Source organism: Mastomys coucha, unplaced genomic scaffold, assembly GCF_008632895.1.
Source record: "Mastomys coucha isolate ucsf_1 unplaced genomic scaffold, UCSF_Mcou_1 pScaffold5, whole genome shotgun sequence".
Lineage (NCBI taxonomy): Eukaryota > Metazoa > Chordata > Mammalia > Rodentia > Muridae > Mastomys > Mastomys coucha.
Genome location: NW_022196911.1, coordinates 31,328,245 through 31,355,755, shown reverse-complemented (window position 1 = coordinate 31,355,755; position 27,511 = coordinate 31,328,245). Strand labels below are relative to the sequence as shown.

At 48.0% G+C, this 27,511-nt stretch overlaps 1 protein-coding gene across 1 annotated transcript in view; it reads left to right on the top strand.

Moving 5' to 3' along the window:
* The first annotated feature begins 1,377 nt into the window (after positions 1-1,377).
* Positions 1,378-27,511, top strand: part of Wwc1 (WW and C2 domain containing 1) — a 148,978-nt gene continuing 122,844 nt past the window's right edge. The window contains exon 1 of the mRNA XM_031355125.1: positions 1,378-2,133. Within this exon, the coding sequence (XP_031210985.1) occupies positions 2,015-2,133 (119 nt within the window). The 5' untranslated portion in view covers positions 1,378-2,014. The remainder of the gene's footprint in view (positions 2,134-27,511) is intronic.

Sequence of the window (27,511 nt, the reverse complement as noted above, 5' to 3'; positions counted from 1 at the left end):
CTCTTCTGAGCTCCGTCCCTGGCCACCTTGAAGTTCAGTTTCCTCATCTCCAGAATGAGGAGAAGTATACACTACCCTGTCCCAGGGCTTCGTCGTGAACATTAACTGAGATCATACACAGAAAAACACAAACCTCGTGGCAGCAAGTGTTGGAAGTGATGCCTCACGCTTGTGATCTAAACACTTGGGGGGGGGGCAGAGTAGGAAGGAGATAACCATAGTTCAAAGCCAGCTAGGGTGATAGTTCTGGGGCAAAAACTCAAAACAAAAGGGATGGCTTGCTGGGGTAGAGTTCAGTGAGGATGCTCTCGCCTGGCAAGTGTGATGCCCTGGGTTTGATCCCTGACGGCACAGAAAAAAAAGAGGGGGGGGGGGACTAGAAGTATCTATAATTGTGAGGGCTTTGGCCCATCAGAGGAAGTCTAGAGGAAGGGAGAATTCTTCAGTGGTTGGGCAGTGAGGACCTCCCTGAGATCTGAGATCCCTGGCTTTGAAACATATTGATGGAATGGAGGGGGAGGAGCTACACTCATCCCCTATGTCCTCAGGCCATTTAGACTTGGGGAGCCCACCCTAAAACAAAACTCCTTGTCTGTCAAAAGGAGCTAAAGCCCCAAACAGGGGATCCCCACACTGTACAGGGAGATGACTGGTTAATCCCCACATTAAACGGTTCTGACAAGGCACTGGACTTCATTCTTACAGTCCAGTTTCCTGCCTTAGGTATAGTTAAATTTGCACTGGGGGAAAGTAAGAGGGACCAGACAGGGCAAAGCCAGAGGATTCTTGGCCGGATGACTCCATCTTCTTTTTTTACCTTAGTTCAATATTGTTAGTGTCTCAAGACATTTACTTATTCTTGTTTTAGGGTTTGCCTTTTCTTTTCTCCTTTCTCTCCCCTTTCCTTCTTTCTTTCTCTCTTCCTTTCTTTCTTTCTTTCCTTCCTTCCTTCCTTATTTATTTATTTGTTTTCCCCATTGTGCTTGCTATTTTGACTCAGCCTGGAACTTTTAGATTTAAATAATCCTCTCTCAGCCTCTTGAGTAGCTGAGAGACAGGTGCACTTCACTATGACTGGCAAAATGTGTCCTTCCTTCTCCTTTGCCACCCGCTGGAAGTCCTCTTAGGGAAGCAGATCCATAGCGTTCCTAATTTTAGGGACCCTAAGGAAAGCCAGCTACATTTGCAAATTACAGAGGGAAGGGTTGAAACAACACGGGGAGAACTGACTAGGAGGGAGACAGATGGTGTGAGTGCTGGGGGTGGGGGGGAGGAAGGGACTAGAGATCCTGGAAAACTTATGTTCGCCGATTTGCAAGAATGTTTTCACTTAACCACTTCTTGCCTGACTCCCGGTTCTCGACCACAGAAAACAGGGTGTGTCAACATTTGGGGCCACATGCGCCAAGAGCCTGGACACTCGGCGTGGAGAGAGCCTAGCCTTCTGAGGCAGGACAGGGGTGGTCGGCGATTGGGACTGTCCCACGAGGGGGCGCGTCTCGGGCTCTAGGACCCGCCCTCGCCGCGTTGGGCGCGGGGAGGAGACCCGGGAACCCCGGAGCCCGGAGCTCCGCCTCCCGTTTCCGGGGCAGCGCAGTTACCTGCACCGCCAGAGCCACACCTGGCGGAGGGAGAAGTCTCGGGGAGCGCGGCGGGGCTCCGGCAGAGGCTGCGGGCGGCGGCGGCGGCGTGGAGCGCAGCGCGCGGAGGCAGGGGCAGGCAGGCGGCGGCTCGGGCCGCTCTCCCGGCTGGCTGGCCGCGGACTCGGGCCGGCTGGGCGCCGCGGCGGGCGCACATGGCAGCGTGAGAGGCGGGCGGCGCGGGGCTGGGGCCGCAGGGCCGCATGGACAGAGGCGCCACTCCGGCCGGCCCCCGTTAGGGCCCCCGATCCGCGGGCGCCACCCCCCGATCATGCTGCCTCTGCGGCCGCCTGGACCCAAAGCGGCCGGCCCGAGCCGCTGAGCCCCGTGGCGGCCGCGAGCTGCATGGGGGAGCGCGGGCCAGGCTCGGGAAGATGCCCCGGCCGGAGTTGCCCCTGCCGGAGGGCTGGGAGGAGGCGCGCGACTTCGACGGCAAGGTCTACTACATAGATCACAGGAACCGCACCACCAGCTGGATCGACCCGCGGGACAGGTAGGACCCGGAGTGCTCCGACCCGGACCCGGCACCGCGCCTGGGCCGCACCTGCCCTTGGTGTGCAGGGGGACTCTGCGTGTCTCTAACAGGTCTTAGTTGGCCCCCTCCAACACCCTCACCCCTCCTTGAGCTGCACTCCTGCCCTAAGAGCTGCAGAGAGGGGCGGACGCCAAGCGGACCGCCCGCAGCCAGCCCCAGGTGGAGGACTTAGGCCCTAGTGGCACCTGCCCAGAGTTTTGACCTTAAGCTCTAGCAGGGTCTCCGACCCCTTTAGAGAGCGAGGTCTGGCCCGGGTGAAGGCAAAGACCAAGACCAGGTGAAGTGAATCTTCCCTGGGGGACTCCCTTGGCTGAGAAGGAGTGGTTCTGGCATGGAGGGGTGGTAGGGAGCCCACGGGTCTCTGGAAGACTACTGGAGGAAGGACATTCTGTTTGATGAAGAGAAAGCAGCTTTTTGACAGGTGCTTCGTTGGCTGCCGAGCAAAGCTTTGGAGCAAGTCTGGGGAAGCCGGAGGTGGGAGGGGAAGGAGGGAGCGCGGGGGAGGGCAAAAGAGGGAGACTGGTTCTCCAGGAATCTCGCAGCAAGTTAGTAGTTGTTAGGATGCAGATAGAGGTGAGAGGCCTCTGGCAAAGCCCTACCCCTAGCCTCCTCTCCTCTCTTCCTTCTGGGGCCAGAGGCTCCTCAACAATCCTGACCTTGGTGGGCACCTCGCTAGGTATAAGTAGCTGGAGCTTTTTTTACTGAGGCAGGTAGAGTCTTACCATGCCAGACTCCTTTCCACTTTCAGCTACTCACACCTGGCCCACATCTTCCCCAGGAGGAGGGGAGTCGTCCTTTGCCGAGAAGGTGTGTGGCCAAAGCGTCCTAGGAATGTTAAATTTTCACCTGGTCTGTGACCTTGGGGGCTTGGTGCCAATGAAGCCATCGGGGTGAATTTGTTGGACCTTTCATCTCATGGGGTTCATTCAGATGAGGGGATCTGAGAAGTCCAGAATGGTTGTATAGCAAGATGAGGGTTAAAGGGGAAAAAAAAAGGTAGAAAGCGATGAGTTCACTTTCTCTTGAGCTTGTTTGTTCGTTCATTCATCATTTCTTGAGCTCCGACTCTTTTGCTCTGCGAGAAATTTGGAAGAGAAAAATTTAATACTGCGGAGTGTTAGACAGGCTGCTTTGGTCTTTTGGCCTCAGTTTCCCTTTGTGTCTGATTAATGGTTTGCTTGGAAAGGAAGGAGTTCACTTTATGCTAGAAAGACAGACTAGCCTGGGCTACATAGTGAGACACAAAAGTTGGACAGTTTATAGAAAACGCAAGCCCAATTCCTTCCCATATGTGTCACTCCACCTCTTTCCCCTCTCTTTCTGTGTGTGTGTGTGTGTGTGTAATAATGGTGTGTATGCATGTTTAATAGTGTGTGTGCATGTGGAGGTCAGTGGACAACTTGTAAGAGTCCATTAGCTCCTTCCACCTTCCACCGCCTCTGTTTATCAAACTCAGGGGTCAGGCTCAGTGGCAAATGGCTTAACCTACTGAGCCATCTCACCAACTCTCAATTCTAATTTCCGCTTGTTTATTTATTTGTTTGTTTATTGCTTATTTACTTTGGATCTTTGAGATGAGATCTTACCGGGTGGGTAGCCTTGGCTGCCCCGGAGATTTGCCTGCTTCTGCCTCCAGAGGGTTGGGATTAAAAGCCAGTACCACTTTACCCAGCTTATTCTCCCATTTTTAAACACAAGAGCAAATCTGGAACCCAGGGATGTGATTTGCTCCTGGTGTTTGGTTCTTTCCACTTACTAAGTTGTCTGCCTTTTAACCTCGTTCTTCCCCGGGCCTCTCAGAGCAAGGTACCCCCAGAGGTCTCTGGGACTGTGTTGGGGAGTTTGACAACTTGTTACCCCTTAGAACGAACAACTTCAAGCTTGTATGTCCTACATCGTAAGCCCCTGCAGCTGAGCCCAAGGTGCTGCTAGCAGTAGGGTGGTGTGTTTGTGGGTGAGCACTGCTTTGCCAGCCTTGATGATGACCGTGCATCTGAGAGAATAATACAGCATAGCAAACTTCTCAAAAAAATACCAGTCATCCATTGCCCTTGGAAGAGGGCAAAAGGGTAGCTTCCCAAGAGCTGATTTGACTAGAAGATAAGATGCCAGGTTGTAGAGCTGTGTGCCACATTGGTGTCTTTCTGGTATATCTACCTAAACTGTTGCTTCATACTTGCCTTTACATCAACTCATTAAAAGCTGTTTTATATAGTTTTCACTCATGGGAAACTAGCAATCTCTATTGTCAGCAATAGAAAAGAATCTTTAAAAAAGGTACAGTTCTCACTGACTACTTACTATGAATCACCTTCTGCACCAGGCCTGGCCCAAGCAACCTCTGCATTTAGGCAGATTGTTTTGGTGAGAAGTCACAGCTGTAGTAGTGCTTGACAGAGCTGCTCACAGACTTTATTTTTGTCCTACCTCTTCATCCCACCTGCACGGGGCTTCGTAGAAACCCCGTGCCCCTGAGCTTGGGATCAGGGCTGGGATCACTCTTGTAGCCAGTCAGCTTTGAGAGTTTTGCGGCACAGCTTCTCCATCTTTGGAATCTCTTGTATACCTGGTTAGGCGGTGTGTGCCTTTTAACCCTGCCAATGTGGGCATGGGCTCATTGCCTAACCTCGGTGAGGTTTGAGTGCTTTCCATGGGTGATGGAAGCAGTTGGCTAAGGGTTCTCCATGAGGCCCCCAAGGCTGTGATTTCAACCTTCTTGCTTCTCCATACCCAAGCTGACTATGAAAGAGAAGGAGCTATGATAGGGGTAGTGATAGGGGTAGCTTGGGGCATAAGCTTGGGGCAATTTAAGCTTAAAAGAGCTTCAGGGGTTATGTGAGGGGTTAGGGAGGACAGGTAAATTCTCCCAGAGTAGTTAGCTACATCTCTATAACTAATTAATGGTGTAAAACAAACAAGTGAAAAAAACAAATTTAAGAAAACTCCTTAAGAGTGCGTGTATCGGAGGCGCACATCACAGCCATGCCCGCCCATTCCCCTGAATTTCAAAGAAGTCAAATGGTCCTTCAGTTGGAAAGGGAATTTCTCAGCCACCAAGGACAAAATAGTGTCTCTGGTTACCAACCCTAAAGAATGTCTTGGCACATTCCGCCCTCTGGGACTAAGCTGTTTTGTGTGCTGTCCATAGAGCTGCTGGGGGTAGAGAATCCAGTTTTCAGCTCCCCCTTTTCACCAGGGGTGTGGAAGAGCAGCCAAGCAGCCAGCTTTGCCAACTCTCTTCCCTTTTCACCCAGCAAAGACCGGGAGGCTGGAATTCCTGAGGACGGTTGTCCCAACAACGGGAGAGGGTCCAGTGGGCAGCTTGGACCCTGCCCACTGGGCCAAAGGCTGCAGTAGCACCCAGGCTTTACCCAAGTCAAGGCCAATCAGGGGAGGGACAGGTCCCTAGAGAACCAGGTACTGCAGGTCATACCTGAACGCCCCCTTAGGTCTGGTTGCCTTTTGCATCTAAACATAGGTGCTTCTGGAAGCTGCCAGCAAAGGACCAGCCTCCTGCCGCGTTCAGCTTCGTGGTACAGAAAAACAAATGCACCAATTGTTCACCAAGGAAGCTGGATCACGGGGACTGGCTCTACAGAGAAGATTCCTGAAGCCTGCTCCCTGGCTTTGTGTTCAGACCTTGCAGGACTCCCTGGGAACTCTGAACATTTTGGGGGTCCAGTAACAAGTCCAGTAGCTCAGGGCTCAGCTGTCTCCTGTACCATCACCACACAGCCAATGTTTACCAACCTATTCAGAAATAATTTTTGTTGGAGGAGCTTAAGTCGATAGTTGAAGGCCTTCCCCTAGGCCCTCTTAGTCCATGACTATTCACCACGTGTAAACATGGGCTTCTGCACATAATTTCTGGGCCCAGTGAACTCCAGGTTCATGACTCCTGCCATACGGAAACTTGTAAACTGCTTGTCACCCCCTCTAAGCCCACTATTTGGTGAACAGACAATGGTTGAACATTTACAGTATTCAGGCGGACAGCTGAGAGAAAGCATTCCATGGGTTGTTAGCTCTGTAAATCCTCCCATCAGCCCTGGGACTTGAATTATCTGAGGTTCTGGGAGACTAAATTCAGTGAGACCACACATCTTTATTTACTTACTAATTTTTAATAGCATTGAACCTTGGGCCTCAGGATTGCTAAGCAAATGCTCTACCTCTGCGCTACTGCCCCGGTTGGTGTCACCCAACGTTTGCAAACTATCTGAATGTTAGGCGGGCTGCATCTAGACAGCTACCTGTTTTTCCCATTTTATTTATTTATTTATTTATTTATTTATTTACTTTTACATTCTTTTTTTTTTAATTTTTATGTACATTGGTGTTTTGGTGTATGTCTGTGTGAGGGTGCTGGTTCCCTTAGAACTTTAGTTATAGACGTTATGAGCTGTCATGTGGGGTGCTGGGAACTGAACCCAGGTCCTCTGGAAGAGCAGCTAGGACTCTAGACCTCTGATCCACCTCTCCTACCCCTCTTGTTTGTTTACTGGTTGGTTGGTTGGTTGGTTGGTTGGTTGGTTGGTTGGTTGGTTGGTCCGTCGGTTGGTCTTCGGTCCGTTCGTTGGAGTGGTGTTGGGGTGGAAGTCACATTTCAGCTTCCAGCCCACACTGAAATTGCTGACTCAGGACCTCTGCCCCACTGCGGCAGGAATTTGGCCTTGGGAAATGGAACTAAGCCAAGAACAGTTTCACTTACCTGTGGCCCTTCTGTTGTGGCCATGGTCAACCAGGTGACAAGTATGGATAATGGAAACGGGTGAGTGTTTCGATCCTGGATTCGTGGGCCCTGCCGCTTGGCCTCTAGTGACCTTGCCAAATGTCCATATCCTCTCTGCACCTTGGTTTTGCCTGTTTGTTTTTTATTTGTTTGTTTTTGGCACGAGGAGTTACACATAAACCACCAAAGGAGGTGTGTGACCTGAAGAAGCAGAAGCAGGCAGGGTGGCTGTTCAGCATAGAGCCAGGCATGCAGGGGGCACTGGAAAGTGTCATTTCTTCAGCTTTTACTAGGAAAAGTACCTGTGAGATTCCTAAATCAACCAGAGGCTGGGTCTCCACCCAGCTGTGCAGTTGGAATGCGCCTTTCTGATGACCTAATCCAGGCTTCTGACTTCACTGATGAAACTCAGACAAGTGAGTTAGCCAAGGTCACACAGCAAATCAATTTCAGCCTTGAGTAAAGGTTGTTGCTCCTCCTTCTCTTATGGAAACTTTTCCTGAAACACCAGTTTCAGGGTCTCCTAAGCTGTGGTGATTTGGTGAACTGTTCATAGTCATTTTTGGCCGTGCTAGACAGACAAGTCTCATCCGTGGCAAGCCGTTAGTGTGCAGCATCTCTGGAATTTGTGATGCATGGAACAGTTTGGTTAACATGGATTTAGGGACATTTTGACTGTTGTCACATTGCAAGTATCACATTCTAAGTTTACATTGTGACACACTTGCTTATGTGGGAGTGTCAAAGGTCTGCTGGGGAGTTTGCCCAAAGCTGTGTGTTTCATGCTTACATTTTGTTTTTGTTTTTTTGTTTTTTTGAGACAGGGTTTCTCTGTGTAGCCCTGGCTGTCCTGGAACTCACTCTGTAGACCTGGCTGGCCTCCCAACCAGGAAACTTAGAAATCTGCCTGTCTCTGCCTCCCAAGTGCTGGGATTAAAGGCATGTGCCACCACTACCCGGCTCATGCTTACACTTCTAATGTCCCATACATGAACACTTGCAACACTAATACCTGTATGCCAGTTATTTGAGAGCTTTTCTACCAGTATCTAGGCTTCAGCTTAGCCAGACATGACAGAATACCTCTGTAATCCCAGTACCCAGGAAGCTAAGGCAAAAGAATAATGCGTTTGAGGCTAGCCTGGGCTATATAATACCATGGCATCCCTATTCCGTGAGCAGCCACTATGTAAGGAAATTTCTTGTGTCAGTTGTAAGATGGGTTATAAAACACTACTCGAGATAAACAAGAAGAAACAAAAGAGGTTTGGAAGCCCATCAAGGTGTGAAGCCATAAGAAGTGATACCAAGTGTTGAGTTTTAACTTCAAGCTACTCTGTGGGTTCAGCATTTGTATCTCATTTAGTTCTTTTAACAGCTGTAGGAGGTCAATAAGATCACCTTTCCATCTTCAGATGGGGAAACTTAGAAAGGTTAAGTCAAAATTAATACCCAGCAAAGCAGGCCTCTCAATCAATATCTTACCTATTTAGTAGTAGCCTGCTCCGGCTTGATCTCTGTCAGGCCCACAACGAACCCTTTGACAAATCAGACTGGAGTTACTGAGCACTCTCAGAATGAGCAAATCTGATAATGATCTCAGAGGAAGATGCTGCTAAAGTCCCTTGACTGCAGGAGCCAGTGGTGGCTCCCATGGCAGCTTAGGAGATTGTTTAGAATCTATTCTACTTTCTGGAAACAGAAGCCATGAGGATGAGAGACCAGAGAAGGAGGTAGCGACTCTGAAAGATGCAAAGTTGTGCAGTGAGATCACAGTCGTTTCCAAGGCGCTTGGGCAAATCTGCCAGCCAGGGAATGAGTAACGGAGGAGGCAGCTCCTCTCTGTCCTTATCCCTCCCCCTTCTAGGAGAGGGCTTAGCCAAACTGACCTGATTTTCCAATCCCCCAGGGTCCCAGGTAGCCATGAGAGAAACACTGCCCTTTTGAAGAGAAAGAATCAAGTTGCCTTAGTTACCAGGAAGGCTGGCATGTCAAGTGCAGGTGCACAGAAGGAGAGGCAGGCTTGACTGTGTGAAATCAAGAGGTGGTCAGTGTGTGGCCTCAGGGAGACTCCATGGCCAGGATTCGAAGGCATCTTCAGGGCATGCTAACCTAGTGGCTGGTGGCTGTCCACGTAGCACCAAGAGCTCACTGAAAACACGTGGCAGGCACCTTCTCAGCTCCCCTTACCCAGTTTTCTGGAAGTTGGGGGTCCAGATAAGTAGAATCAACTTTACTTTAAAAACTGGCTTCAGCATCGTTTCTGGCACTGGCAAATGGCTCTTTGAAGAGGGAGCCCTTCCCCCCTAGAGAGGACCAAATACTGGACCTGTGCTGAGTCCACATGGGAAGGCCACACTGTTCTTCCCCGTCTTAAAGATTGATTTATTTATTATATAAGCTGTCTTCAGACACTCCAGAAGAGGGAGTCAGATCTTGTTATGGATGGTTGTGAGCCACCATTTGGTTGCTGGGATTTGAACTCAGGACCTTCAGAAGAGCAGTCAGTGCTCCTAACCGCTTGAGCCATCTCTCCAGCTTAGCCTAACCCTTGTCTTGAATCCCTGTTTCAGAATGTGATAGCAGGAGAGAAAAACTATGATTTTTTTTTAATCAATTATCCTGCATATAGAAGCCATTTAAACCTCTAGCTCCTAGGCAGGAAACCTCTTACCAGCATAACGTAGTAGGATGGGGAAGGGCGGGCTAGGCATTCAGTGGCTGGGCAAGGAGAGCATTCTATAAAAATGCTGGTCTGGGAAGACTAGATGGGTTGAGAGAGTGGGGAGGGGGGGAACAAAAAGAAAGGACAAGTGTATAGGGTCACGTGCTCCCCCACCTCCCCCCCCCCCAGATGCTTCTACCCATGACATCTCCCAGTTGGGAAGAAACGGGATCTTTCAGTTTCAAATGTCTGCCAAAGAAAAGGGACTGAGGCTTAAATTCTCACTCAATGGTCAGACAGGGAGGGGGGAAATGAAGCTGCGTCAAGATTAGGGACACCTTTGTTGGCTTTTTCTTTTTTCTTAGCCCTCCATTCATCACGGGCTGGCAGCAGGGACACCAGGCCGGCAGCAGCTGCTGAATTTCCCCAGCCGCCTGCCTGCTGTTGTCCCGCCCTGGTTTGGTGGCAGTCTCTACCCACCCCCCCAGCTCCAGCCCCACCCCCACCCAACACCTTGGCTTCTCCTGTCCCTGGGCCGTCATTGGAGTATCCCTGGGATTCACCGACAACTGGCAATCTGACTTGGAGGGATAAGATGTCAAGATCCAGGCGTCAGGTGTCTGCTCAAATGAGATGATCGAAATAACCTTCCCACCCTGCCTCGACGGCCTCTTTATCAAGCTCCCTGAGCATTTCTCTGTGTACTTCAGGAATGGTTTGCAAGTGCAAACCAATGCAATTTGAGTTCTGAGAGAAAGGGAAACTGAGGGGAAGGGGACTTCAGTAAATAGATTTAGCAAAAGAAATAGACATAGCTGTCATCGTACATACTTTGTTTCTCTTAGGAGAAAACACATACATGGCTGTAGCTCACCATAAGTACAACCCATCCCACGGTTCCCTGAACTTCATAAAGATCACTGGAGGACACCAAGTCAAATCTGGTACCATGGCCTCTAGCAAATGACATCGAACTGATTCCTTCTCCTTAACTGTAAAATAGGGAGATGTAAAATATGCCACACCTACCCCAAAAGTTTCTTTGGAGAGATAATACTAATGTGTATGATCACAACACCCTGTCTAATACCAGGCTTTACCAGTGAAGCCATTACTCACTAGGTAGGCTGAGTTATCCACCTGTCTTAGAGAAACTAACCCCACCATTTCCTCCTTCCAGCTCAAGTCTCTCAATGGCCATAGCTCCCTTGAACCAAGCTAACAGGAGTGCTTGCCAACCATCTTGGCAGCACTCACTATATAAATAAATCAATAAACTTTTCCTCCTGGGTCTTATCAGAGGCAAGCCCTTCTTTGGAATTTCTTGAGTGGAGTGACTTGCAGGTGAGCTGGCACCAGGATGGTGTGCATGAAGCAGGAGGTAATGAGTTTGTGCCTGTCATGGCAGAGCTAAGGAGCATTCTCTTGTAACTGCTTTGTTGGCAGGTCACTTCCCTCCATCTCTTTCCCTTTAGCTGCTGTAGAATATGGGGCTTTTTGGAAAGCTTGAGGTGCAGAAGGGGCCCCTGAGCATTTATCAGTCCCACCCAGCCAGGTGTCAGCCATTCACTCCACAGGTATTTATGGAGTGCCCGTGGTGCTGGGGATCAGAGCAAAGTCCCACGGTAGTGGGGTGGATGCTTGGTTGAAGAAGACTAGCCAATAGTTAAACAGATAGTGGCATTATGACCTGGGGCTTGGTTCTCTCAAATTCCTTTACCCATGTGAGGAAAACAGACACACCATGCTGGTGGTATCAAGTCTGGATTTGGAAACTGGAGACCTTTGTGCCTGCCATAAGGGTGTTCCTGAGCTTGCTGTGGTGAGCTGGTTTGAGTGTTGGGAAGGCAAGATGTGAAATACAAAGTCTCTGATTCATGAGATTTACTATAGACTGGCGAGTGGCGAGTGACCATAGCATTTACGAAACTATGCAAATACAGCTAGAGGTGATGGGGCCCATTGAGTCCATTTCCTTCCTCCCCCGTCTCATCTCTTGTTAAATGACTGCATGTCATTTAACAAATATTTATTGGACACTGGAATATGCCAGGCTGCATTCTACACTGGTGAATCAGCATCGAGTATCACTACAGAAACCTTGCCCTCCTGAGGCTTATCTTCAGAGAGCTCCCTGATCGCCAACCTTCAGGAGGTATCAGAAGGCCTCAGAGCGGTGGTCCTCAACTTTCCCAATGCTGCAACCCTTTAATACAACCCTCATGTCGTGGTGACCCCTAACCACAAAATTATTTTCTTTGCTACTCCATAACTGTAATTTTGCTGCTGTTATGAATCGTAATGTAAATATCTGTGTTTTCCGATGGTCTCAGATGAGACCATCTGAAAAAGGGTTGTTTGATAACCACCCCCCCCCAAAGGGTTGCAAGCCACAGGTTGAGAACCATTGACTCAGGAAGTAGAGAAGAAAGGTGGAGAGTCTAGAGTCACTCCAAGAGAGTTCCAGTTCAGACTATGGTATGTGGCAAGACCCCGCCTCCAAAAGAAAAAGAGAATAGAAAATACCTCAGTTGATTCTGGGGGGAAATACCTCAGTTGATTCTGGGGTGCAGCTAGATTGGAGAACCATAGCTATAGTTAAATATCTGCTTCCCTGTCGAGTTGAAATGAGATTATGTGGAAGAACTGCATGAAGGGCACCCAGGTGAATGTCATCTCAAAGCATGTCATTATACATTCATTGAGTTAGTTCAGGAAATGGTGGAGAAGTAGGCATCTAGGGGATGTCAGGCGCTTTGCTTTTTGTCATCTTCCCTCTTCTATACCTGTCTTGAAATTGTTTTCCCGATGTGTGAAGTATAGAAGGCTCCTTGCCTTCTCTGGATGGGAAAATATCCCACCCTCATTGCATTTATGATGCTTTTAAATCAATTGGCTTAAGCTGTTTAGTGTTGTCGGCCTTGGGGCTAGGCTCAGCTTCCTTTCCACCTGAAGGACTAGCTAGGGATTCTACCCTTGCACCTGCATCCACCAGCCCCTTGAAGAGTGTCTCCCCACCCGCACACCCCCACCCCGTTCTCCGAATCATAGCTTGTTGACCAGAACTGATTCTTTCTAATGCTTATTAAGACTTGACACTTAGTCAGTCTCTGGGCTGTGTGCTTTGACTGTATCATCCAGCTTTGCCCAAGAAATGGTGCTGAGACAAAATCTCTTGTCATCTCCATCCTGATGACTGGAAACCAGGGGACAGGGAATTGAAAACTTGCCTGTGGTTGCAAAGCTACTAAGTAGCAAAATTGTCATTTGAATCACCTCACCTCCTTCATGTTCTCCCTCATTCTGTAGGTCAGGCCAGGCTAAGCTTAGGAGAGCCATCCTGGTCACTTCAGCTAGAGCTCTCCTCACTTACTGTGACCCCTTCACGACTACTTAAAGTCTTTTAGGGCTTTCTGCTTGGTCTATTCCTGTTTTAGCAGATGTGCCTGTATGCAGGGTTGGTGTGCTCTTCTGCATCCACTTGGTTTGTCAGCATCCCTCCAGGTAACACTTTCCTTAGCTTAAGTTCCTATCCACGCTGGGCGGTGGTGGCACACGCCTTTAATCCCAGCACTTTGGGAGGCAGAGGCAGGCAGATCTCTGAGTTCGAGGCCAACCTGATCTACAGAGTGAGTTTCAGGACAGCCAGGGTTATACAGAGAAACCCTGTCTCGAAAAAAAAAAAGTTCCTATCCATGGTATAGACTTCCACCTTCTTAGAGACCCTGTTCTGCTTAATGGAGGCCAATCAGGTGATTTGGGTTCAGTCCTTGTTTGCCAAGAACCAAGTCTCCCTATGGTTGGGGGTCTGGGATAGCCCATGGGCTTGGTCTGGAACATTATCCTTCAGGGTGTTTGTTTGCACTGGAAGTCAAGCGAGTCATCTGGGACTTGGATTTGCTTGGCCGAAAGATGGTCTGGCCATGCTTGGATTACCTTCCCCTTGGACACACTGGTTAGAGTGGAGACTAAAACTAATAAGGCAAGTGTGGTGGCACACATCTATAATCCCAGCACTTGGGAGGCTGAGACAGGAGGATCACAAGTTTGAGGCCAGCCTGGGCTATCTCATGAAACCCTGCCTGGAGAAGAAAAAGTAAAAATAAAAAGAATCCCACTAGTTTCTTATGTGTGATTTCTGATAGGCACTGTGCAAGGAATGAATGGGTGTAGCAGTGAGCACACACTGATACCTTACCGGCTCTCACAGACAGTGGCGCACCAAACAAAACAGCCGCAGACTACAAGAACACAGAAGATAGTGCATCAGCAAGTGACACACCATGTCGGGGTCACCGAAGGTCAGGGTGCAAAGTTATTCTTTCTTTAGTTTAAATAAGAGCCATCTATTGGCCACCTCTTCGCCTCATTCACTAGCCTTTCCTCACCGCAGCCAGGAGTTCATGGCACAGTATTGGCAACAAGTAGTATTCTTGACTGTAGCCAGGGCATGTTTCTTCTTAAGGCCATGTGATCTGCTGACTTCAAAAGTCACTCTGGAGTGACTCCATGCAGATAGATTCACTATGCTGTTCAACCCAGTCCAGATCTCTCGAGGCGAGATCCAGACTCAATGCTGGGAAAAATAACCCCCGAGTGCTTAGGGTGCAATCTTAGGTTGGATGAGTACTGCTTGGGGGGACAGAACAGATCTGCACTAGTCACGAGAGAGACCTGAAGAGAGAGCTGTCATCCCCCCAGCTTCCCCCACGGCCCTTCTCACGATCCCTTCCTGGCTCTTTCCCTAGAGGCACTTCTCCTCTCTCAGGTTTCCATGGGCTTTTCTTCTGTCTGCTTAGATTCTACCCCAGAACAGATCAGCCCTATCCCCCATGAAGAACAGGAGGGCCACACCCTCTGCCTACACCTGCCCCGTGCCTCAGCAATTTCCCTCCATCCTCTCTACCATGACTCTTGGAACAAAGTGCCAGCCGCAGTGGTGTTCTAACACTGAGCCCAGGCTTCCTTGGTCTCCCAGTGGTGCCGCCAGTGCTTCAGCATGGTCATTCTTACAGGGAAATGGGAGGCACTTTTCATTCTTCCTCTCTGCCCATCCCTACCCATGTGCCTCGTATCTCCCAGCCTTTAGCCGCCTGCTCTCTGGGGCCCCTTTCTGAGTACCTGCATCATGTGAGAATTTCAGCAATTCTGCAGATGGCTGCAGATCTGCACACGGGTCTCATCTTGGTCTCAGACGTGTTGAAGCCTGTAGTTGTCCTGATTCTACAGGTCATCATGGGATACAGTGCAGTGTGGGTCTTCCTTCTGCCTGCTTCCCATCACCCCTGCCCATAGGCCCTTGCTACTTTCAAAAGCATCCATCTTGAGCCTCCTCTCCTTCTACCAAACTGCCAAATTCTGTTCTTTTCCAAGGCCTTTGATGCCTCATTCCTTCCCCTGTGTTCCTACAGAGGCTGAGGTAACAACAGAGACCAGGTGAGGGGCCTCTCCCTCTGTTGGCCAGCCTGTGCTCAACTTGAAGTCCTGCCTCATACCCCAGTGCTGACTGCCCCCTTGGAAGCTGGCTGGTGCCCATTTTCTAAGCTTTGTTTTCCTTAATTAGAGGGAAAAAAATAATAATAGTGCTGGCTTTACTGTTGGTGTTATTGTTATTTTTGGTGGTATTTTTAAACTGGGTCTTACTCCGCAGCTCAGACTGACCTTAAACAGTTCGCAATACTCTTGCCTCAGCCTCTCAAGTGCTGAGACTAAAGATATAGACTATCGCTTTTTTGTTCGGTCACTTTTTGAGGCAGAGTCCTCACCGCGTACCTCTGGCTCTCCTGGATCTCCCCATGTAGACCATGTTAGCCTCAAACTCACCAAGATCAACCAGCCTTTGAGACTAAAGGCATGTGCCACCGCACCCAGGTATGAACTATCACTTTTAAAAAGAGTGTTTTTTAACACCTCATTTGGGCTAGGGAGCTAGCTCTGTTTGGTAAAGTACTTGCTATGTGATTAAGTTTGATTCTCAGTGGCCAGCATAACAGCCAGGGGTGGGTAGATAGAGACAGGAGGATCCCTGGGGTTTCCTGGTCTAGCTGAATGAGAGAGCTCTAGGTTCACTGTGGAAAGTGATTAAGGAAGATGCCCAGTGTGGACCTCTGGTTTACACACACACATAGCGTGCCCCTCCCAAACATACTCATACCCACAAAATACATAAACAAACAAATAAATAAATAAATAGCCCTTTCTGGGTTCAAAGGTAGAGCATTTACTTATCATTCAGGAGCCCCAGATTTTGTCCCTAGCATTACAGAAATAAAGGAACACACAAAACTGCTCAGCTTTCACAAGCATACTTAGATATTTAGTATCTGGAATGATTTCAGAAAGACAGCCAAGTAGTAAGACTACTGTGCAAAATTCCCACGTCCTCTTTATCTGGATTTCGGCTTCCATTCTCCCCCTACCCTCTGTAATATAAAGCTTGAAGGTTCTGTATGAAATACAAATGCTTGCATCTAGAGAACCAGAGGTATTTCCTGTTTCTTCCAGCTTGGGTACGCTTACATGCATCGTGTGACACCTTGGAGTTGGGGGCCAAGTCACAACATGATAATCACGGTGTTGCCTGGACAATCTGTATGCAGAGGCTGAAGGTTGTTTTCTACTTGAACTAACTTTGCTCATGGGACATGAGTCTGTGGGGTAGAACTTTCCATCTTCCCATTCTGTTGATGCTCACATTTTACAGTTCAGAGATCGGATTTGGGAACCACGGACGGCCAGCTTTCCGTACTCAGAAAATTATCTTATTGAAGATAAGTTGGAGTCCTTTTCTTTTTCATTTTACAAAGTCTTCCCCAACCCTCATAGTTCAGAATTCAGTAGATGAAGTTACCCTGGTCCTCTGCTTCTAGCCTATGTGGGTTAGGGCCGTTCGGAAGCCTGGCCTACACTCGGCTTTAACTTTTGCATGGCTCCCCTATCCCCCATTATAACCACTGGGACCTCACCTCCTTTTGGGACACTGGCTCCCTGAGACCAGCCTTTCCTGCCTCCCTGGAGCTAAGGGGTCTTTTCTAGTCAGGGAAGCTGGAGCTCCCTTAGAATAGTGTTTGTCTAGCATGCACAAAGCCCTGGGTTCAATTCCCAGCGTTCCCTAAGCTGAGCATGATAGTTGGCACATTCCTACAATTCCAGTATTCAGAGGTTTGGGCAGGAGGGACAGAAGTTCAAAGCCATCTCATATATATATATAATTTGAGAACAGCCTGAGCTCCAAACAAGAAACCAAAAACCAGAAAGGTCCATTCTGGTTCAAAGCCACAGTGGCCTCCAAAGGCTGGGCCTAGAAGAGAGAGGTTGCATAGATTGCATAAGGACTTGGAGGTGGGGAGCTCAAGAAGCCAAAGACAACAACCCAGGCCCACCCAGGGCAGATGGGAGAGCAACGGATACCATCATCTCCCTACTCTTCCCTCTGCCCCGCTCCCTGCATCCCCATGTATGACCTGCCTTTTACTAACCTGTGACTTTGGGTAAACTCTTAAGTACTCAGAAATACCGGTAACTAGTAGAGTACTGTAGTGTTCTTATGCTGGTGACCCAACCTGTGTGTAAGGCTCACCTTAAACCCTCGGTCCAGACACAAGCAACAAGAGATGCTGGTTGAAAAGATAAGGGATTGGCCCGGCAGTGGTGGCACAGGCCTTTAATCTCCGCACTTGGGAGCCAGAGGCAGATGGATTTCTGAGTTCAAGGCCAGCCTGGTCTATAGAGAGTGAGTTCTAGGATAGCCAGGGCTATACAGAGAAACCCTGTCTCTAAAAACCAAAAAAAAAAAAAAAAAAGATAAAGGATTGGTCCTGAACTGGATTTCTGTGGTAGATAGGCATGCACTGACCCTAGCAGCTGTTCATTAGGGTATTGTCACCAGCAGAGGGCATCTGTTCCTTCCCAGAACCATAGAGCATGAGCATAAAGCTCATGGCACAGGTCTACTGCATCTGAGCATTTGCTTTGTCATCCACCCCCTGTGGCAAACTCCTATTCACTCACGTGAACCCTCTCCTCTTCTCTTGTCCCTCAGAGAGGGAGCGCCAGACCAGCTCATGACCACGGCCTTGGAGCTTTTTAGAGGTGCCCACTGAGTCAACCTCTGCATTAGTTTCTTAAAAGATATTTAATTGACACATTCATTGCACATTATGTACTGTTACAGTGAGGTGTTTCTGTGACATGTGTGAACGGTGTAAGACAGGGTGTACTGTCAGCAGGTCCCAGCAGTACACAGGGTGTACTGTCAGCAGGTCCCAGCAGTACATGAGATGCGAGCACAGGCTGTAACATTGAGTACTCCAGGTTGGGTGGCCTCTTTTCTTGGTGTGTAGCCTCTTTCCTGTGAGCTCTGATCTGGGATCTGCCACATGGCTGTGTGGTGTCTTGAACAGTACACTTTTATAGCCTGCTATAAACGCTATCAGAAAGAAACTTCTTAGTTCACTCTCAAAGCCTAAGGTATTGAAGTGGGGTGGAGCAGGGCGGTAGGTAGGACTTCACACCTGCTGAGAAAATGCAAGGCTGTGATGCCGAAGGTTAGAATGGCTGAGCTCAGTGTCTGGAAACCTTGGGGCCAGTGACGGGACCCTCACAGGAGTATTGTGTTTACTGGCTGTTAGATACAGTGAGGAGATAGAAAGGTCACAGAGGCAGGATTGCAGTCGTCCAAGATCACAGACAGGAGCAAGATAGGGAGGCATTAAGGTTCCCAGCAGTCTTCCCAGGCTGGAACCTGTGGGCTGGCTGATGGGAGGGTAGGGAGCTAGCCACAGGCGGCAGAAAGTACTGGCTGGTTTCTCCTAGCATGAAGGTGGCAAGGGTTTGTGGTCAGATTCCAGAGCCTTTTCCATTCCAGATCGGGACACTGCCCTTCCTGGTGGTGCTCACCTGTGAACGGTGTTTGAGTGTAAGCAAGGACCTTGCCCCCGCACATTCCTGAGATAGTAGGCTCCGGCCCTGCCTCTGCCTTCTCCTTTCCCCCATCCTCCCTAGAAATCTCTGACAATCTGCAACAGAGAGGCTGACGCCCTTCCTGGGTTCACTTCTAGCGTGTTTCATTCATATCCGTGTGTGGCGGTGTAGATGACCCAAGAACAAGTCTTTAGCAATCTACCCAAAGTCCTCTTGGGAACATCCCCGGAAAAGAAAGCTATCCGTCAAAGCCACAGTTAGCTTCCTCCCTTCCATTCCTTCAAAGCAGGGTTTCTCCAAGTGTGGTCCCTAACACCTCCTGTGTAAGCTACCTCCCACAGAAGTACGTGACCTGGGTAGAAGAAAATACTCAGTTCCTGGGTATCTGTGTATCCAATAGGCTTCTTGTTCTGTTCAAGAATGGCCGCCCTGAGACTCCAGTCCAGTGTGGCTCTCCTTCCCTAGAAGGTGCTCTGTTTGACTTGTGTGTGCAGGGCACATCTGCATTCTTCTATTGAGAATCTTCCCCATTGCTTTCATGGTCTCCAGACTGCTCAACCCAGTGGGGAGCCCTGCACAGTAGGGCAAGGAGCACTGCTTCCTACCAACAAACGAATTGCCTCCTTCTGCCTGCCCCCTGCCATGGTGTGAGCACTAAGCCAAGGAGAGCCCAAGCTGAGACTGGCAGGAGACGTTGCTGATCTGTTGGGGACTGAGGAGACTGAGATGTCCTTGAGCATGCGCAGTGTTGTTTGCGTGCATGTGTGTATTTGAGGGCAGGGTCTCAAACTTGCTTGGTAGTGAGTACTGAAGATGACCTTAAACTCCTGACTTTTCTACTTCTCCCAGTGCTAGATTACAGGCATGCAACACCATGCTGGGCTTGTGCAGTGTTGGGAATCCAACCCAAGGTAATCACGCTGGTAATCACACTAAAAGTGAGCTACAACGCTAGCCCCTGTACATTTTTTTTTTTTTTGATGGCGCTTTATGCAGTGAGGCTGATCTTGAACTCCTGATCTTCCTGCCTCTATCTCCAAAACACTGGGATTACAGGAGTGTGCCACCACACCTGGCTTTTCGGTCTATATTTGGGGAAGATGCTGTGGTTTGAGAGCCTTTCTGCTGTAGGGGGGAAAAAAAGCACCACTTTCCAGCACCAGATCTGAGTCCACACACTGGGTTGCTGTAGTACTCAGACCACCTGCCTTCTGTCTGGCCATGAAAGTCAGAGGGCTCCCCTCTGCTTCCTCAGAGCTCAACGGCATGCTCTTCCTAAAAGGTTCGCCATTACTATCAGCTCAACCCGATACCTGTTGACCGAATCAACAGACATCAGACTAAGCTGCCAGGGCCCTAGACAGGCTATCTCTTTTGTGTTGGTTGTGGGGAGAGCCAAGTTCCTGGGATCCAAGATTGGTGTCTGTCACTCAGCCCTGAAAAACAGAAGTTCTCATCTTGTTGTTCTTGACCCCCCAAACCTGCCTTACCAGTCCTGAGGCCTCCTCTGAGCTGACTTATAGTAGATGGTTAGACTTGGAAATGGTAGGCCTGACCTAAGGAGGCTCTGCATTCTGCTGTGACCACAGGGTTGGGGAAGGGGCCACTCTCTGTAGAAGGCTTAGAACTACCTTGAAAAGGAAGCGGGAACTGGCTAAACAGCCCCAGAGTTACTGAGGGTCCCAGTTTCAACATGGAACTGATGAGTCAAGCTTTCATTTTTACTATGGTGATAGTGTCGTTTATTGGGGTCATATCAACCTTTACTTTTTTCTCTTGTCCTCATCTTTCAGACCAGGCTGGCCTGGCAGCTGAGGCCAGAGATGTATAGGAACTCTCAGAGTCACACAGCAAGTTAGCAAGAGTGCCGGGTTTCTGTCCCTACCCATACTGCTTTATCTCATCAAGGTTGTTGGCTCCCACTTCACAAAACCTTCCTCTGTGTGTCCTGGCTAGAGAATTAGTTGAACTCTCCAGGATGGAATGGCTGGAGTTTGAGTCTTGGAGGGAGTTCTTGCTTCATTCCTGGGTTCTCTATTAACTTGGTTGCCATTACTAATAACTCAGGGACTAGGGTCCTCTTAGACGTCCCTGGCTTCGTTCAGAGGCCATCTTGCAAAGATGACATGAAAAAACCTCCCGCTCATGAGAACCCCTCCACAGGCCCTGTACTCTGTGGAAGCCAGTTTTCACGGTACACCCCCAGGCTACCTGAGCTTTGTTCCTGTTCTCTGTCAAAAGATGATTTTTAAAAATCTGTAGTTTAAGCCTGGCCTGGTGGCTCACACCCTAATTCCAGCACTTAGGAGGTAGAGGCAGGAGGACTACTGCAATTTGAGACCAGCAAATATCAAAGGGGGGGGGACTGTATAAATAGATGGATGGATGGATAGAAGGATGGATAGATGGATGAGCAAATGAGTCAGTGAGTCTATAATCTGGGGCTGTTCCTTGATGCATTGGATTTTCATGTAGACCAAGGGACGTCTACAGTACTTGATCTGTTTACAATGTTTTCTCAGTCCCCAAAGTTTAGAAGTGGAATCAGCAGGCTATGGTGGTACACGCCTTTAATCCCAGCACTTGGGAGGCAGGGGCAGGCAGATTTCTGAATTTGAGGCCAGCCTGGTCTACAGAGTGAGTTCTAGGACAGCAAGGGCTATACAGAGAAACTCTGTCTCAAAAAACCAAAAAACCAAAAACCAAAAAACCAAAACCAAAACCAAAACAAAGAAAAAGAAGTGGAATCAGCCCTATTATATATATATATACATATATATACATATATATGTATATGTATATATACATACATATATATATAACATTGTTACTCAGTATGATCTTAACCATAATTACAGAAGCATTTATAATTTATATTAAGCAAAACTTGGTTATTATATTGAAAACAAAATCATGTTTCATGGTTCACTGGATGACCTCAGACTTACCAAATAGCCAAGAATGACCTTGAATTTCTGGTCTACCTTACTAGAGTCCTGAGTGCTGAGACTTCAGGCCTGTATTTCTGTGCCTGATGTACACCATGCCTCTGGCAATCTAGGCAAGCACTCTACCAATTGAGCGACATCCCCAGCCCTCGAACTAAATTATTTTTAATTTAAAGAGAGACATAATAGAAAGTTTGTCATTTTAACTTTTTTTATGATTTATGCTTAAATATTCATTGTGTGTGTGTGTGTGTGTATGTATGTGTGTATGTGTGTATGCACATGTGTGTGTTGGTTCCCTTGGAGGCCGGCAGAAGGCGCTGGATCCCCTGAAGTTGAAGTTAGAGCAGTTGTGAGCCACCTGATGTGGATGCTGAGAACTGACCTCCTGTCTTCCGCAAGAGCAGCATATGATTGTTAACACCTAGCCAACTCTTGGTTAAATGGTTTTAACCGTTTAAAATTATACAGCAGAGTAACATGAAGACACTCCCATTGTCATGCAACTGCTTCCACTGGACAACTTCAGAATATACTTTATTTTGTAAATCATCACCAGGGTGTGTGATCAGAGGCAGTGTCTACTTAGAGGCTCTGGGACTGACCCACCAGCCCCAAAACCATACACCCATTAAGTGACAGCACTAATGGGTGTCCTCTAAGTCCTCTCTCTCCGAAGCCTTGGCAGCCACCGTTCCACCTTCTGCCTCTGTGAATTTGACTTCTCTGTGGATGCTGTGTAAGGGACTCAATGCATCTGTCTCTGGGCCTGGCTGTTTTATTTAGCATACTGCCCTTCAGATTCATCCAGGTGGTAGGCTCTATCTCAGTTTCTTTCCTTTTAAAGACTGAACTGATTTCTATTGAGCCTGTATACCAAATTGTGTTTCCTGGGTTACTTTTACCTTCAAGTTATTATATTGCTGCTGCAGACCTGGTATTCAAATACATACATACATACATGCATACGTACATACATACACACACACACACACACACACACACACATACATATATATACATATATATGTATATATATATATGTATGTATGTATGTGTGTGTACTGGCTGGTTTTGTGTGCCAACTTGACACAGGCTGGAGTTATCACAGAGAAGGGAGCTTCAGTTGCGGAAGTGCCTCCATGAGATCCAGCTGTGGGGCATTTTCTCAATTAGTGATCAAGGGAGTAGGGCCCCTTGTGGGTGGTGCCATCTCTGGGCTGGAGGTCTTGGGTTCTATAAGAGAGCAGGCTGAGCAAGCCAGTAAGGAACATCCCTCCATGGCCTCTGCATCACCTCCTGCTTCCTGACCTGCTTGAGTTCCAGTCCTGACTTCCTTTGTGATCAACAGCAATGTGGAAGTAAGCTGAATAAGCCCTTTCCTCCCCAACTTGCTTCTTGGTCATGATGTTTGTGCAGGAATAGAAACCCTGACTAAGACAGTGTGTGTGTGTGTGTGTGTGTGTGTGTGTGTGTGTGTGTGTGTGTGTGTGTGTATACACACACACACACACACACACACACACATATATATATATGAGAGAGAGAGAGAGAGAGTTTTTGAATCAGGGTTCTATGTATAACAGACCTGGCCATCCTAGAAGTTGCTTTATAGACTAGCCTGGCCTCAAACTCACAGATGCTCTTGCCTCTGCATCCCAAGTAATGGAACTAAAGATGTGCATCCCCACACCCAGTGCAGACAGCTATATGGTGTTCAAATCCCTGCCTCTGCCCATGCTTTTGGTTGCTGTAGATATAGACTCAGAAGCAGAAGCCTGGGCTCCATGTTCACTTTACGTTTACTTTTCTGAGGTGCTCCGGACTTTTCCCTCGGGGGTCTGCATCATCTCATGATCCCCCAGCAGTCACCAACAGCTGTGTTTCTTCTGGTCCCTTGCACACACTTACTTCCTGCTGGTTTGGTAGCCATCTTAATGAGTGTGAAGTGGGATCTCCTTGTGGTTTTGTTTATTTATATTTGTCTACACTGATGAAAGAGATGCTTTGTGAGAATTTTCCTATGGCCGACTCTTAGAAGCGGTGATGCCCAGTGTTCATCCTGGCATCACCTTTGCTATTTGAGTCATTTGCCTGCTCTTCTGTGTCTTACCTTCCCATCTGCAAAATGGGTCGCACAGGAAACTGTATGAAAAGGCTCAGTCTTGGGAGTGCTGAGAACCGAATCTTGGTCAGTAAGTGCCCTTTAACTGCTGAAGCTATCACTCCAGCCCAAGATAAATGTGTATGTGTTGGGAACTGAACTCAGATCCTCCACAAGAGCAGTAGGCATTGTTAATTACTGAGCTGTCTTCACAGACCCAGCAAGCAGAAGTTTAAGGTGGCCTGCCCTAGGGAGCATGTGTTGTCTGAGTGCTGGGCCTGAACGGAGCATAGCTGCTCCCTTCCGTCACCTGGGCATTTTTTTCTCTGCCTTGTCAAGGGTGACAAAAGCCTTGCTTGGAAGATACAAGTGAGATGATAGAAGCTGGTAGGGCGAGCACATCTGGAGCAGAATCGGGGAGGTCCTCAGCATCCTCTCGAGACATGAGTGCGTAGAGCTGACAGCTGCTGGGAACCTTGAGAGTGCAGTGGAAAACCAGCTGCCCTGCGCTGTCAGCCAGTAGCTATTGAAACAAATGACTAGCTGGAGAGCAGATGGCCAAGGGCGTGAAAAACAGCATGTGTCCTTAGGCACCCTGTCCTGGTCCATAAGCCACATCTCCTGTCTCTTCACAGTTCTCACCTGGTGTCCTGCCACTGGGGTTACTTCTCAGAGCATCAGAAGGACCCTGGTGACGCCTTCCTCCATGTCCTAGGGTGGCTGTCTAGCCTGACCCCCCTCCTCAGCCTCCTCTGGGAAAGAAAGCTATCCCTGTCTCATTAAAGCCTAATTGGATACCTTTAGCAAGGCCCAAGGAACAGATGTACTAAAGGAAGGCAGAAGTCCCACCCTCCCCACCTTTGTCCAGTTACCCTTGTTCTTGTGGCCCAGTTTAAAAGTCACTCTCTCAGGAGCTTCCAGCGAGGGCTGAGGTCCAAAAGACATGCTATGCTCTCTTGGACAGCGGTTTTCCTCTGGATCAACCAGCTGATACGATAACTCATGTTGTTTCTTTGTCGTGTCAGCCTAAGGTTTTTCTGTTATTTAAACAGCATTTTTTTATTTATGTATTTATATATGTATTTGTGTGTGTGTACATACATACATGTGTACATGTGTGTGCCTGTGCTTGAATGAGCATGCATAGAGTCACAGGATAGCCTTCAGTCGTCTGTTCTCTCCATCCAGTATGTATGTGTGTTCCAGGAACTGAACTTAGGTAGTTAGCTCCGGCTGCAAGTTGCTCTTCCCACTGTGACATCTTGTATCCCAGGGGATATATTTATATATTTAAATAATTGCTTGCTTATTCGTATTCTTTCCTTTCTTTCCTTCTTTCTTTCTCTTTCTTTCTCTATTTCCTTATTTCTTTCTCTCTTTCTTTTGCTTCTTTCTTTTCTTCCTTCTTTCTTTCTCTGTTTCTTTATATGGTTTCTTTTTGTTGTTCTTTTAGAGGTTTGGGGGTTTTGTTTGTTTTCTGCTTTTTAAGGTTTACTCATTTTTGTGTGTGTATGTGAATGAGTGTGAGTATATGCAACATAAGTGTGGCTACTAGAAGAAAGTGTCAGATCTCCCGGAGCTGGAGTTATGGGTGGGTGCTAGGAGCTGAACACATGTCCTCTAGGAGAATAGGATGTGCTCTTAACGGTGGAGCCCTTGAGGTTTCATTTCTGATATGATAACTGCTGTCAGTAAAAGCCTTCATGAACAGCATTTTTTTGATGAAGAGTGTGAAGGGGTCCTGAGGGAGGGGTCTTGCAATAAAGGCCCGGGCTGTAAATCTTTTACACTTTGTGCACAGCACCAACTCTGTCTTCAACATCCAGTTCTGGAGTATCAAAGCAGCTAAAGGCAGATGTGAATAAAAAGGGGGCTGTGTCTCAGTGAGAGTTTTGGGGAAGTGGCGGACTCGGCCTGCAAGCTCTGCTTTGCCACCCATTTTCTGAGTTAATAAGCCTGAAGAAAGGGGAGCCCTGTCCGTCATATAAAATTTATTTAACCCCAGCAATGTCTCACAGGGCCTGCTTGTTATTTAGTGAATGCCAGTAATTTCAGCAGAAACAGTGTTTAGCTGCTCGTAGCATAGGTCAAATAGCAGTGGCTCACTGGCACAATAGCTGTTGGCTTTCTTGTTATATTTTTTCAAAAAGATTAAGATCATAGAATAAACCTGTAATTGCAGCACATTGCAGCAGGGGACCTGAAGAGCAAGGGCAGCCAGCTCCATAATGACACCTTTTTGTATTCCCCTCCCTTCTTCGTTACCCTCAGCCAGTTAGGGCTGGGATACTGCTCCCACATTGTCCTCAGGGACCCAGGCTCCTTACGCCATTTTACTCTATATTGTCATTCTTTTAAACCTGTAAACTCACTTCTTAGTTTGACAGCAAGCCTCACTGGGATTACTCCGACTAGTTAGTAAATTAACTGCCTACCAAAGCAAAACTTTAACATTCTTTAAAGTCCAACAACTTAGCATTCCTCGTGTGCAGTGTATAATAGGAAAGTAATTGGTTTGCAGGAATGGCAATAGAAACAGAGATGCCAGGCATAGTATAATTAGCTGAAAATGACTTTAAAACAATTGTTCTATAACAATTCTTGACGATTCAGAGGACAGGAAGTCAAGAGAGATGAAATTTCCAGATGAAAACTTCCATATCAGAGAAAGAAAATGTGCTAGATTAATTTAAGTCTAGATACTGTAGGGGAGAGACTAGGGAACATGGATGAGCACCAGTAAAGTGTCGGACTAGAATAGAATAAGGAGAAAGCTGGGGGTTGGGAGTAGAGCCTTAGTGGTCTGTGGGGCATTATAAAGCAGCCAAGGCTACATAGGCTCTGTCTCCAAAAACAGGGAAGGGAAGGGAAGGGAAGGGAAGGGGAGGGAAAGCTAGGCAAGGCGAATGTATATTTAGAGTTTGGAGAGCTGGCTCAGTGAGAGCTGCTCTTCCTCCTTCTCTTCTTGTAGAGGACTAGAGTTTGGGTCTCAGCATCCATGCCACACAACTCACAGCTGCTTGAAACTCCAGCCAGCCCTGGAGGATGTGACACCTTCTTCTTGACCTTCAGGGTGCCTCCCACCACACACACACACACACACACACACACACACACACACACACACAAATAAATCTTGGAAAATGTGTGTTAGCATTCATAAAGGAAATGCAGAGGAATGTTTGGGGCGGGGTGCTACATGTAGATACGAATGCATAAAGATCAGAAGCTCTTATAATTGATGAAAATACCAACCTCCAGATCCAAGAAACAGCAGAGTCCAAGCAGAATGGGCAGTTAGTTATACAAAGACCCACTCCTGCCGGGCAGTGGTAGCGCACTCCTTTAATCCCAGCATTTGGAAGTCAGAGGCAGGGGGATTTCTGAGTTCGAGGCCAGCCTGGTCTACAGAGTGAGTTCCAGGACAGCCAGGGCTACACAGAGAAACCCTGTCTCAAAAAACCAAAAAAAAAAAAAGACCCACTCCTGGATCCTGGACACATCAATCCAAACCGATGAAGACTGGGAAGGGGATGAGAATCTGATAGATTCTGGAAAATAGCACACAGGAAAACAAGAAGGGCTGGGCAGTGGAGAACAGCGAGATGTACTGATGATCTCGGGATCAGTGGCAGCCAATGAAGGATGGGGTGAAATCCCAAAGGTGCTGAAAGGGGAGGGAAGGAATGCCACCCTATATTTCTGTGACCTGCGAAACAGTGTCCTTGGAGAAATGAGGTGAAAATGCAGATATGTTCAAATGAAGTATAAGTGTGAGAGGAATTATCACTGGGAGAACCTTATAACAAAAATGTTCAAGTCTTGGCAGACAAGCTTGACTCTGCACAAGAATTTAGGACACCAGAAACACAAGGAGGGTTGCTTTCTTTTGTTTTTGATTCAAAGTCTCACAATGCAGTCTAGGCTGGCCTTGAACTTGCAATCTTCCTGCCTCCTGCCTCCTG